The sequence below is a fragment of the Pongo pygmaeus genome, chromosome 1 (genome assembly GCF_028885625.2).
Source record: "Pongo pygmaeus isolate AG05252 chromosome 1, NHGRI_mPonPyg2-v2.0_pri, whole genome shotgun sequence".
NCBI classification, from domain to species: domain Eukaryota; kingdom Metazoa; phylum Chordata; class Mammalia; order Primates; family Hominidae; genus Pongo; species Pongo pygmaeus.
This window is the reverse complement of record NC_072373.2, coordinates 7,416,427-7,429,629: the sequence shown is the minus strand read 5'-3', so window position 1 is coordinate 7,429,629 and position 13,203 is coordinate 7,416,427. Positions and strand designations below refer to the sequence as shown.

General features: G+C 41.3%; 1 protein-coding gene across 8 annotated transcripts in view; it reads left to right on the top strand.

Moving 5' to 3' along the window:
- Positions 1 to 9,192: 9,192 nt before the first annotated feature.
- The window catches only part of WDR64 (WD repeat domain 64), a 150,941-nt gene continuing 146,930 nt past the window's right edge, over positions 9,193 to 13,203 (top strand). For 3 of the 8 annotated variants that reach the window (XR_008501183.1, XM_054478939.2, XM_054478916.2), the window contains exon 1: positions 9,239 to 9,571. Coding sequence is in view for 7 of the 8 variants with exons in the window: in XM_054478939.2 (XP_054334914.1) it covers positions 9,427 to 9,571 (145 nt within the window). In the remaining variant the exon portion in view is untranslated. Of the gene's footprint in view, positions 9,572 to 13,203 lie in introns of all 8 variants that reach the window. The other 5 variants (XM_054478906.1, XM_054478925.2, XM_054478953.2 and 2 more) reach the window with 3 other exon arrangements.

Genomic DNA, 13,203 nt, shown 5'->3' with positions numbered 1-13,203 from the left:
AATGGTAGAAATACTTGCAAATCATATATCTGATAAGGCATTAATATCTAGGCTATATAAAGAACCCCTACAACTCAACAACAAAAAACTCCACACAACCCAATTCAGAAATAGGCAAAGGATCTGAGTAGACATTACTCCAAAAATATACTAATGGCCTAAAAGCACATGGAAAGAAACTCACCGTGATTAGTCATTAGGGAAATGCAAATCAAAGCCACAATGACATACCACTTCACACCTACTAGAAGGGCTATCATCAAAAAACAAAACAAAACACAAAAACAAGTGTTGGTTTTTGTGTGGAGATGTGTAGAAATTAGAACCCTGTCGTACTGCTGATGGGAATGTGAAATGGTGTGGCTCCTGTGGAAGACAATTTGGTAGTTCCACAAAAAGTTAAACATAGAATTATTGTGAGCTCATTCCTGTAATCCCAGTGCTTTGGGAAGCTTAAGCAGGATGATCGCTTGAGGCCAAGAGTACAATGACCAGCCTGGGCAACATAGTAAGACCCCATCTCTTCAGAAAAAAATAAAAAATTAGCTGGGTGTGGTGGCACATACCTGTAGTCTCACTCAACTATTCAGGAGGCGGAGGCAGAAGGATCCCTTGAGCCCAGGAGTTTGAGGTTGCAGTGAGCTGTGATCGTGTCAATGCGCTCCACCCTGGGCAACAGAGTGAGACCCTGTCTCAAAACAAAAAAAATTGCCATATGATCTAGCAATCCTATTCCTAGGTATATACACAGAAGAATTGAAAGCAGGGACTCAAACAGATATTTGTATACTAACGTTCATAATAGGATTATTCAAAATAGCCAAAAAATAGAAACAACTCAAATGCCCATCAACAGATGAATGATACATGGAATGTAGTATATACATACAATGGAATATTATACAGGCATATTTTAAAAGAAATGAAATTCTAGTACATGCTACAACATGGATGAACCTTGAAAACATTAGGATAAGGGAAATAAGCCAAACACAAAAGGACAAATATTATATGATCCCAATGATATGAGGTACCTATAACAGGCAAATTCATAGAGACAGAAAGTAGAATGGTGGTTACCAGAAGCTGAGAAGAGGGAAGAACAAGAAGTTAGTGTTTAATGGGTACAGAGTTTCTGTTTAAGACGATGAAAAAATTCTGGAGATGAATAGTAGTAATGGTTGCACAAGATTGTAAATGTACGCAATGCCACTGAATGGTATACTTAAAAATGGTTAGAAAGGAAAATTTTATGTTATGTATATTTTACATTTTTTTTTAAAAAAAGAAAAAAGCATGTGTAAATTGTGCCTGCATCTCACTCTCTCAGAGTGGGAGAAGTAAACTACTATAACCAGTTGATGAAGCAAGCTGAACTCAGTATGCTGCAACCAAAAAGCAACTTGTTCTCCCTACTCATTTCAAATGTTTTCTGACCACCTGCTCCTTCCTGCCCTCAGATGGAATTTTGGTAGCTTCCAAAGCTTTTCTGTTCCCTTGCAGTTGACATCAAGGCCAGAACATTGTAATGCTGAAAAGCTAAAACTCACGTAAAACTCGCTTGTCCACACCCTCCAAGATAGAGCCAGCCTCAGGCCTGGAGAATTTCTGTGAGGGTGAAGATGGGAAGGAAAACAAGTTTAGCTTCCCCCATTTTCTTGATCCGCTACCTGTAGATGCTGCTCTGGGCTCCTTTGAGATTGTGAGGGAAAAAAAATCTTCCTTGATTGGTAAAGTTGTAGTCTGATATTGGTGTTCTCTGCCAGGCACGGTGGCTCACGCCTGTAATCCCAGCATTTTGGGAGGCCGAGATGGGCAGATCACTTGAGGTCAGGAGTTCGAGACCAGCCTGGCCAACATGGTGAAATCCTATCTCTACTAAAAATACGAAAATTAGCCAGGTGAGGTGGCATGCACCTGTAATCCCAGCTACTCGGGAGGCTGAGGCAGGAGACTCACTTGAACCCAGGAGACAGCAATCCAGCCTGGGCAACAGATTGCGACTTTGTCTTTTAAAAAAAAATTGATATTGGTGCTCTCTGGTTGTAGCAAATTTTAAACGTTGGGTTTTTCTCTTCTAGGGTGATTTTCAGGTTCTCTAGAGAAATTGAGATCTCTGGCATCTTTCTCACACAACTCTCTTGACAGAGGCAATGCCTTTAGTAGCTGGCTGCTGGGATCTCGCTCTCTGCCACTGCTTGGGGACCCTCCCAAGCTGACCCAGTCTGGCCCCTCTACTGAGAGTCTAGCACCCGTTCCTCTGTACATATGTATGCATCTTTTGCCCCACCAAATTCTGGAAGTGATCTGCTGCAGAGAGCTGGCCAGCCCCAGACTCTCTCTGTCAGTGCCCCTGGGATGGAAAGAAATGGGGAGATGTCACGGCTCCTCCATGCTGAACACTCTCTCTGTAGAAGTGCTCATTAAGGATATCCTTGAGCTCCTAATGAACTCGTTGCCTTCTCTTAAATAGTTTGAAGGTGAGCAGGAGCTAATGCTTGCGGAACTGGTTCCCAGTGACTGCACACATCCTCTTGCATGGGCCGTCTAGCCCTGTCCTTTAGACAGAAAGGGGTTCATTTAAAACCCTCTAAACACCCTCTTACATTGGAACATTAAATTATCACAATACCTATACTCCAAGGAAGTCCTTTGCAAAGTATAGGGGAGCGAGGAATGGAGACACGTTTCATTTGACATTCTTGTTTGGAAACTGATAACCCCTAGCCTTCTGCATCATAACGTGACAGCAGAGAGGGAACTTCAATCAAGCATTCCTTTTCCCAGGGTTGAGACACATTCTTCCCGGGCCCCTCTAATCTTGGTCTCTGGTGAGCAGCAGGAGAGCCCTTACTGAAAATCTTGCAAAACATGTATGCACCTTTCCCACCTTAGGAAATGCAATTTAGTGGATGTGATTGAACTTTTTTTAAAAAAAGGAGAATCTAGCTTGCCTTAAGGTTCCGAATGTCCATGCCCCTGGTGCATACAGCTCCTCAGATGGGTGAGGTGTAGGGATCAGCTTAATACATAAACTGTGTATCTGTCCACATCCCCTCAACCCCCAAATACATACATATGTTTTTAAAATAAAATCTCACTTGTTACATTGCTGTTAAAAAATGGAGTTTATGGCCGGGCACAGTGGCTCATGCCTGTAATCCCAGCACTTTGGGAGGCCGAGGCAGGCGGATCACGGGGGCAGGAGATCGAGACCATCCTGGTTAACATGGTGAAACCCTGTCTCTACTAAAAAAATGCAAAAAATTAGCCAGGCGTGGTGGCGGGCACCTGTAGTCCCAGCTACTCAGGAGGCTGAGGCAGGAGAATGGCGTGAACCCGGGAGGTGGAGCTTGCAGTGAGCCGAGATCGCGCCACTGCACTCCAGCCTGGGTGACAGAGCAGGACTCCATCTAAAAAAAAAAAAAAAAAAAAAAAATGCAGTTTACATGACAGAGGAGGTAGGGAAGAGTAAACATTTAATTTCCAGAAGAGGTAGGGAAGAGTAAACATTTAATTTCCAGAAGAAACTGGTTAGTGAAGTTATGATTAATTTAAATATATATATATATCTCCACACCAACACCCATTATAGTGAAAGTTTGATACACTGGGGTCAAAGAGAACATTTATAAGTTTCCTGAGGGAGGAAAATTAAAACAAGCTATGGACAAAGCATCAGGGATCAGAATAGCTTATAATCAGCAACAGAAGCTGATCAGAATACAGTCCTTCTAACAGTAACACTAGAAGCAAAAAGACAATGGAGTAATATCTTCAAAATATTTAAAGATAATAATTTCCAACCTAAAATTCTGTACCCAACCAAATATCAACAAAGTGCAAGGAAAGATCAGGATATTTTCAGATATGCAACTATCAAAAACATATCTATCTTCCAGGCCCAATTTCTGAATATGAGTCACCAAAATGAGGGAATAAATGATGGTGAAGAAAGACATAGTATATAAGCTTGAGGATGAGGGAATTCTCAAAATGATGATGAAGGGGGATGGTAGCAGGACAGCCATGCCCCTATGTATATAAGGCATCAGTCCAGACTGCAGGAGTATGACTCAAGAGACAGCTGTGTTGAGGAGTGTGGTCACCAAGATGGCTTCTGCTCGTGTCATCTTTTTATTCTGAAAATGTAAGGGTGAGCCTGGCCCAGATTCTTAACAGTTCCTGGTCACCAAGGGCCATGTACTGTTGAAGCTCCTGCCTACCTCTTTGTCTGCTGCCATAGGCATTAGCTCAGTGTACTCATTTCACTGCAAAGGAGTTCTTCATTGATATATCCTGGAAACTGGAGTTGGCCGTCATGAACCCAGAAGCAGAAAATCCAGAGCAACCTATTGCTCCAACAGCATTTCTGCCAGATGACTGGTACCAGGCCTACACGACAGACCAGCTGAGGGCCCAGCCATGGGCCTTGTGTCATGGCAGCACTCCTTCTTCATATGGGCCCTTATAACATTCATGGAAGCTGAAGCCAAACTAACTCACAGCAATTACTCCACCTGCTTTTTTCTAGAGTCTTTTTCTTTTTTTCTTTTTGAAAAAATGCTCACCATCACTGGCCATCAGAGAAATGCAAATCAAAACCACAATGAGATACCATCTCACACCAGTTAGAATGGCAATCATTAAAAAGTCAGGAAACAACAGGTGCTGGAGAGGATGTGGAGAAATAGGAACACTTTTACACTGTTGGTGGGACTGTAAACTAGTTCAACCATTGTGGAAGTCAGTGTGGCGATTCCTCAGGGATCTAGAACTAGAAATACCATTTGACCCAGCAATCCCATTACTGGGTATATACCCAAAGGACTATAAATCATGCTGCTATAAAGACACATGCACACGTATGTTTATTGCAGCACTATTCACAATAGCAAAGACTTGGAACCAACCCAGATGTCCAACAATGATAGACTGGATTAAGAAAATGTGGCACATATACACCATGGAATACTATGCAGCCATAAAAAATGATGAGTTCATGTCCTTTGTAGGGACATGGATGAAATTGGAAATCATCATTCTCAGTAAACTATCGCAAGGACAAAAAACCAAACACCGCATGTTCTCACTGATAGGTGGGAATTGAACAATGAGAACACATGGACATGGGAAGGGGAACATCACACTCTGGGGATGATTGTGGGGTGGGGGGAGGGGGGAGGGATAGCATTAGGAGATATACCTAATGCTAAATGACGAGTTAATGGGTGCAGCACACCAGCATGGCACATGTATACATATGTAACTAACCTGCACATTGTGCACATGTACCCTAAAACTTAAAGTATAATAATAAAAAAAAAAAGAGTCTTTTTCTGACAGTGCCAATATCATTTCTTTGTTTACACAGCTAGGTGTGTGTTTGCCTCTGACTCTTTAAAATGATTGCCTTTCATGGTCATTTATATGTACAAAGTAATAAAATAGCAAAATACTTCATTGAGAAAAATAGGTAGAAAAGAAAAAAATATACACTTATGAAGGACATTAGAAACATGGGGACAAGTTTATGAAGTTGTACATTAAAATTTAAATAATGTGCATAGTTCTGTTGAAACTAAAATTATCAAAGTATGTGGTCTGGGCTTAGAAGGCAATTTTCTAAAATTAATAGTTTTGTAAGAGTGTAGGAACATGAGTGATTTTCAATGTTCTTTAAATCTGTGGCCACATCATTTCCGCAACCGAGAAAATATAAGTACAAATGCATCCGGTAGCTCTATAAATGACCATAATAGCTGTGACTTGCTCCTGCATATAACAGCTAAGATGTTCCCAAAAGCTTCTGCCATAATGTGCATTTATACCTACTATCAACACGTCTCCTCCTCCTACTCTCTGCTTAGCCCACCATTCCACTGAGGTAGCCTTTCTCAAGGTCACTAGCATCCACGTTCCAATGGTTAATTTTCAGTCATCTTATGTAGGCCCTCAGCAGTACTTGGCAAGGTTGACTGCTCCTTCATACTTTAATGCTTATCCATAGATATTTCAGTATCTGGTTCTAAAATACAACATCACATAAATAATAGTGCTATGGTCCAAATGTTTATGTCCCCCCAAAATTCATATGTTGAAACCTAACTCCAAGGTGATGGTACTAATAGTTGGAACCTTTCTGAGGTCATTAGGTCATGAGGGTTTCACCCCCATAAATGGGATTAGTGCCTTCATGACAGGGTTTGAGGGGACCTGTTTGTCCCTTCCACCATATGAGGACACCTAAAAGGCACCATCTAAGAGGAACAGGCCCTCACTAGATACTGAATCTGCTGGAGCCTTGATTTTGGACTTCCCAGCCTTCAGAACTGGGAGAAATTTCTGTTGTTGATAAATTACCCAGTCCAAGGCATTTTGTTATAGCAGCAGGCATGGAGTAAGACAAACAATGTAACATAAAATATAATTATTAAATCTAAACAATGAACAATTATTTCTTAGTATCATCAAATATCTACTTGGCATTCCAATTTCCAATTGTCTCACGTAGTTTAAACTATTTTTAAGTTTGGTTGTTGAGTCAAGATCTAAATACAGTCCACACACTGTGGTTGGATGGTGTTTCTTTAAAGTCCTTTTTAATCTATAGCCCCCCTGCTCCTTCCTTTTATCTTCCTATGCAATTTCTTTATTGAATAAACTGGATTGTCCATCCAATGGCTCTTTCCTTTTCCAAACAGCTTTTTTTCTTGGCTTCTAGGATGATCCTTTCTCTTGGGTCTCCTCGTACCTCACTAGCCACTCATATTTACTCAGTGGTTCTTCTTGATCACTCTGCCCTCCCAACACTGGCATGCTCAGGGTTTGATCCTCACCTTGCCTTCTTCTTTTTCTGCATTGATTCATCCAGCCTAATGGCTTTAAATACAATACCGTCTGAATGCTGATGACTCCCAAGCTCTCCCCTGAACCCTGGACTCTTACTTCTGGTTATTCAACATCCACAATTGTTTATCTAATAGAATTCTCAAACTTAACATATCCTGAACTGACTCCTAATTTCCCCCGCTCCCCACAATCTGCTCCTTCTATTGGCTTCCTCCCAAACAGTAAATGATAATTGCATCTTTTTGATTTCTTAGGGCCAGAATCCCTGGAGTTATCCTTGATCCTTCTCTTGCTCTCATACCCCCATCTGATCTATTAGCACATCTGTCACATCTACCTTCACACAATCTGACCACTTCGCACAACCTCCGTCACTAGCGCCCTAATCTAAACCACTGTCACCTCTTACTTGCATTTTACTGAAATTTCCACTTAACTGCCTTCCTGGATTCTGCCCTCTCTCCCTTTCAGTTTATTCTCCTCAAAGCAGCTGGAATGATTCTTTTCAAATGCACGTCAGATCATGTCACCGTTCTGCTCAAAAACTTCCCATCTCAGAGTAAAAGCCGAAGTCCTAAAACAGCCTATAAGATCCTACGTGATCTGGACGCCACCCCCTGACTCTCTTGCCTTCTCTCTCTACCTCTCTCTCACATCCCACACCACCTCAGTCACACTGGCCTCTGTTGTTTCTCAGATATGTGAAGCACACACCGATCTCAGGACTTTACACCTGCTGTCCCTAGAACATCCTTCTGCCATTTATCTACATGACTTGCTACCTCACTTCTTTCAGGTTTCTGCCCAGAAATCTTTCTATTAATGGGGAATTCCCTGAGCTCCCTACCTCTTTTACTTTGATTTTTACTGCCCACCCTAATACACACAAAATTCCTCTCTCTTTGTAGCACAATTGCCCACTGATACATTATTTATTTGTTTGTCTTCTGCATTAGTCTATAAACTTGAGAAGCTATTTTATTCACTGCTGTATCCTTAGTGTCTAAAATAGCCTCTAGCATGAAGTGTGTATTCAGTAAATATTTCCTAGATGAATTAATGGTGAATGCGTTAGAATTGTAGGAAGAGTGGTTCTCCAGACGTCACTGTACAGTGGTTTGAAAGCTTTAAAGGAAAAAGGAGGAGAAACAAATGGGGTTGGGGGATTTTTCTTTAAATAAAATCTTACTGCGCTCTCCTAACAGATAGTTAGAGGTGGACACCAAGAAGACAGTACTGGAATTGGAGGTGCTCTGAAACGCCATCTGCTTCATCTCTGAATGCAAGTTCTTGAAGAATGTTTCAAAAGATGGACTACCAAGGGGTAGGAAATTTATCTAACTCACCTAAGCCATAGGAAGTTAACTAATTGTTGAGAAACATTAAACAACTTCTCCTTTCCATAAAAAGTTGAAAATTGGAAAACCAGAGTCAATAGCAATTGGACTAAATCGGATTGGAGGTTGCAATGACTGGGAAGGAGATATGCAGAAAGGCCTCTTCTAATTCAACTGACCCCTTACCTTGAAAAGCTGTCCTCATAATCAGAAGCCACTCCTTCCTCATCCTTGGCTCACTTTATTATTTCAATCGAAGGGCAATGCACAAAGGAAGAAGGGCATTTGTATTCCCTATGACCTCTAAAAATGTTTGTGGTAGAAATGACAGGTGCTGAAATACATTTCATCTTTAGAAGTTCGAATTTCCATATCCAGTATAGTGGCAAGAATAAGTGTGAATATTACTTTTTTTTGAGAAGGAGTCTCACTCTGTCACCCAGGCTGGAGTACGGTGGTATGATCTCAGCTCACTGTAACCGCCGACTCCCAGGTTCAAGTGATTCTCCTGCCTCAGCCTCCTGAGTAGCTGAGATCACAGGTGCCCGCCACCACATCCAGCTAATTTTTGTATTTTTAGTAGAGACAGGGTTTCACCATGTTGGCCAGGCTGGTCTTGAACTCCTGACCTCAGGTGGTCCACCCACCTCGGCCTCCCAAAGTGCTGGGATTACAAGCGTGAGCCACCATGCCCGGCCAAACTTTACTTTCCGTGGTATTGTGAGGAAGGCAAAAGTTTGAGGTGAGAAGAGATACAAGAGGGAGAAAATATTACCCAGTTTTCTTACTTGGCATTTACTCATTCCTTTTCCCTCTCAAGCAGTATACACAACACACACGTGCACGCGCACACACACACACACACACACACACACACACACACAGTCTGTGGGGAAAAAAATCTCAATCTCCTCCTTATGAAGGAAGTAGGATGTTACAGAGATATTATGATGCAATGAGGACCTATGAAGGACACTGATAACATTGTGAGGTCAGGATTTTTACTGAAATGTTTGTCTGTATGAAATGCATCAGACCTAAATCAGCTTTCCTCCCTGCTAACATCCTAGTGGCAACTCTTACTCCTAACCGCAGTATGGGATTTAAAGATCAAAGGAATTAGACCTAGGGCAAAAACTGAGACAGCAGGGAGGCATTGTAACAACTAGAAAGTTTTCCAAATTGGTAAACTTGCAGTATTTTTTCTGTACAGAAGTAAAAGATCCCCTATGCCCCTATGGATATCAGGAAGGAAAAGCGTCTCAACATGGCACTTCAGATTAGCAATTTCAAAAAGGCTTTGAACAGGTTTGAAAAACTGGTTGAACAAACAGCAGCCCAGAAAAGAGATGAAAGAGCAGGCTTATTTATCCATAAAGAAGGTAAGATCACTGATTACACAATAGTCCAATTGGGTCTGTTGGTTAGAACTGGAAAATGTTTTAAGCCATCGGAGAGAAGCCTCAGAGCTTAATGTGAAAGAATGGGTGCTGAAAGGGGATGAAGACCTGAGTTCTTGTTCTTTCTGTGTCCCTAAATAACAAAGCGGACATGAGGAAGCTTTTGTTTTGTTTTGTTTTTGTTTTGTTTTGTTTTGTTTTGTTTTTACTTCTCTGAACCTAAGTTGCTTCGATTGTAAAACTATGGGATTGGATTAAATGATGTCCAGTGTTCTTCTGTAGACGCTGCCATTTGATGGCTCACTGGTTGACCTGGGATGCTCAGTAATGTACAGCACTGCTCTTTCTTAGCCTAAAGATATCATGAGACCATAAAGACTTTCATAAGAAGTGCAGCTTCCTGCCTCACCATGATTCCATTGTCTTGGCCACTCTCCATATCTCTAGGCAGGAATGATCTTGAGGATGCAAGCTAAAGAGAATATGGTGGACAGTGGTCTTACAGGAGGACTTGCAGCAGAGATGCCAGTGCATAGACAAGATTCAAGGGGAGTGGTGTAGTGCACAGCTTTGGCATATTGAGGACAGCTGTGAAAAATAAAGCTACATGGCAGAGTGAAAAACTAACAGAACAAACCCTGCTGTTGCAATGAAAGGAGCAGAGCCCATATAATTGCTAAAGGCATAGTATAGCCAGCCTCTGAGTGCGCCAGGCTGTATAGTAATTTGTAAGTGAAAATCTTGACTTTGGGTGTTCAAACCCAAACTAGTATTAATTGAATAGTATTTAATAATTTATAGTCATGTTAATCAATGTCATTATGTTCATTTAATTTATGGAAAAAATGGGAGCTGAAGATAAATCATTTGCCCAAGTTACCCGACTTCTTTTCTTTTCTTTTTTTCTCTTCTTTTTTTTTTTTTTTGAGACGGAGTTTCATTCTTGTTGCCCAGGCTGGAGTGAAATGGTGCGATCTTGGCTCTCTGCAACCTCTGCCCCCCAGGTTCAAGCGATTCTCCTGCCTCAGCCTCCCAAGTAGCTGGGATTACAGGCGCCCACCACCACGCCCGGCTAATTTTTTGTATTTTTAGTAGAGACGCGGTTTCACCATGTTGGCCAGGCTGGTCTTGAATTCTCGACCTCAGGTGATCCACCTTCCATGGCCTCCCAAAGTGCTGGGATTACAGGTGTGAGCCACTGCACCCAGCCAAAGTCACCCAACTTCTAAGTGTTAAAGCTAAGACTTGGACCTTTTGGATATGCTTTTTCGGTGATTGGGAACTTGACTGGGCTTTCTAAACTACTCAACAAAACTTGCATTTTTTTCCTAGTCAGTTTGTTTTACCTCTCTCTAATTGGTTTTTCAAACCCTTGACACTTTCTCTGAATTCTCTGTGGGATGTCTGCTTCTCTCAGCCAAGTTTTCTATGTCATAAAAGAAAGCAAGGTCAAAAGACAAGAATTTTCTCAAACCCCCTTTTTCCACTTCTGAATCACTGAAAGCAGCAGCCGTCCTTTCTATTTCTCCTCCCCTTCAAGGCTATCAGTTTGCTGCAGCAGCTTCAAAATCTCCTTTTCTACTGGATTTGTCCTCTCAGTCTAAAAATATACTCAAGCACCATGACCTTGACTTTCTCTTTTCTTTAAGCTACCACTGTATGCCTCTCCTTTCCTTCTCCACTGAATTTCCCGACAATATCACCACTTAACTTTCAGGTCTGGCTTCTCTGATCATTTTGCTGAAAATGCTCTAACCAAGCTATCTGATAACCTAATATAGTTGCCAAATTCAATAAATTGTTTTCATTTTCCAGCCTACTTGGCCATTGCACTAGATTAACACTGTTAGCTGCCTCTCCTTCAAGAAACTTCCTTGTCCTGCGTCTTTCATCATATCATTCTTATTTTTCCCCTGTCTCAATTCTTTCTTTGCTTCTTTTTCTCCTTGAGCTTTGCCTACTGTGTTCTCTCTCAGTCTTAGAGCACAGCTACCATCTAACTAGTTTCCTAAGCCAGATATCTTGGTATAGGCTGAGCATCCCTAATCCAAAAATCCAAAATCTGAAATGCTCCAAAATTCAAAACTTTTTGAGAGCTGACATGAGATAGGGGCATATTAATATTTGCTTTCTGATGATTCAATGCACACAAACTTTGTTTCATGCACAGAATTATTAAAACTATTATATAAATTTACCTCCAGGCTATATGTATAAGCTGTATATTAAGTGTAAATAAATTTTGTGTTTAAACTTGTGTCCTATTCCCAAGACATCTCACTATGTACAGTATATGTAAATATCCCAAAATCTGAAAAAAAAATCCATAATCTGAAACACTTCTAGTTCCAAGTATTTTGGATAATGGATACTCAACCTCTGTAACCTTTCACTATGTCATGGTATCTATCTCTTGGCTTATTACAACAGCCTATTACTGTAATAGTCTTCTTGGCCAGGCGCGGTGGCTCACGCCTGTAATCTCAGCACTTTGGGAGGCCGAGGTGGGCGGATCACGAAGTCAGGAGTTCAAGACCAGCCTTGCCAACATGATTAAACCCTCCCTACTAAAAATACAGAAATTAGCTGGGCATGGTGACATGTGCCTGTAATCCCAGCTACTCGGGAGGCTGAGCCAGGAGAATTGCTTGAACCAGGACCCGGTAGGCAGAGGTTGCAGTGAGCCAAGATCGTACTACTGAACTCCAGCCTGGGCTACAGAGTGAGACTCTGTCCCTCCTCACCCCCCAAAAAATAGTCTTTTTGCCAAGTTAATCATTTCTTTATACTTCTGCCAAGAGTTTTTCATTTTAAAAATTATTGATCTGCCATATTCCTGGTTTATTAGCTCACCTCTAAAATCCATATATACTAACAAAGCATGCAAGGCCATTCACAGCTTGCCTCAGCCCAGCTTTTTAGTCTCAACTCCTGGCATTTCCCTTCATGCACCTTCTGCCCTAAAACAAACTTTTTGGCATTTCCAAACATGCTCTTAATGACTCTGATTTTGCGCATGTCATTCCCCAATATGAAGTGCCTTTTTTTCTTTCTTTTTTTGGTGCCTGTAAACTCTTGCTCATCTTTCAAGACCCAAATCAAATGTCACCTCTTTGTAAAAACTTCTGAACTTTCCCTAAGCAAAGCCATCCTCAGCACTGTTAATGCACTTTATTGCCATCTCGGGGAATTTACCTGCTGCATTTAACCTGCTGAAATTGATATTAATGTGTTCGTTCGTTCCTGCCCCTTTTCCTCCACCATTGGCCTGTGGTTGTTTTGAAGTCTTTGTGAACCTCAGGCTGGCACAGGGTCTGGTGTCCAGAAGGTACTCCTTCAATGTGCTCTAAATGCACAAGTTGACCTTGCTCTCATTAAGAAACTTGCAATCACAAAGCCACATTGAAAATTTCCTTTCTCTATAGTTTTTAAGATTTGATGAAAACTACATACTGCTAGACAAGTTACCTTCTATCACAGAGTGGCCTAAGAAAGAGTGAGGAGAAGGCAGAAATGTAATCTTAACTTTTGTCAGGCTGTTAATACTGTCTGGCAAAAATTCATATTTATTAACAAATATCAGAAAATAAGGTCTACCTCTCACTATTACAGGG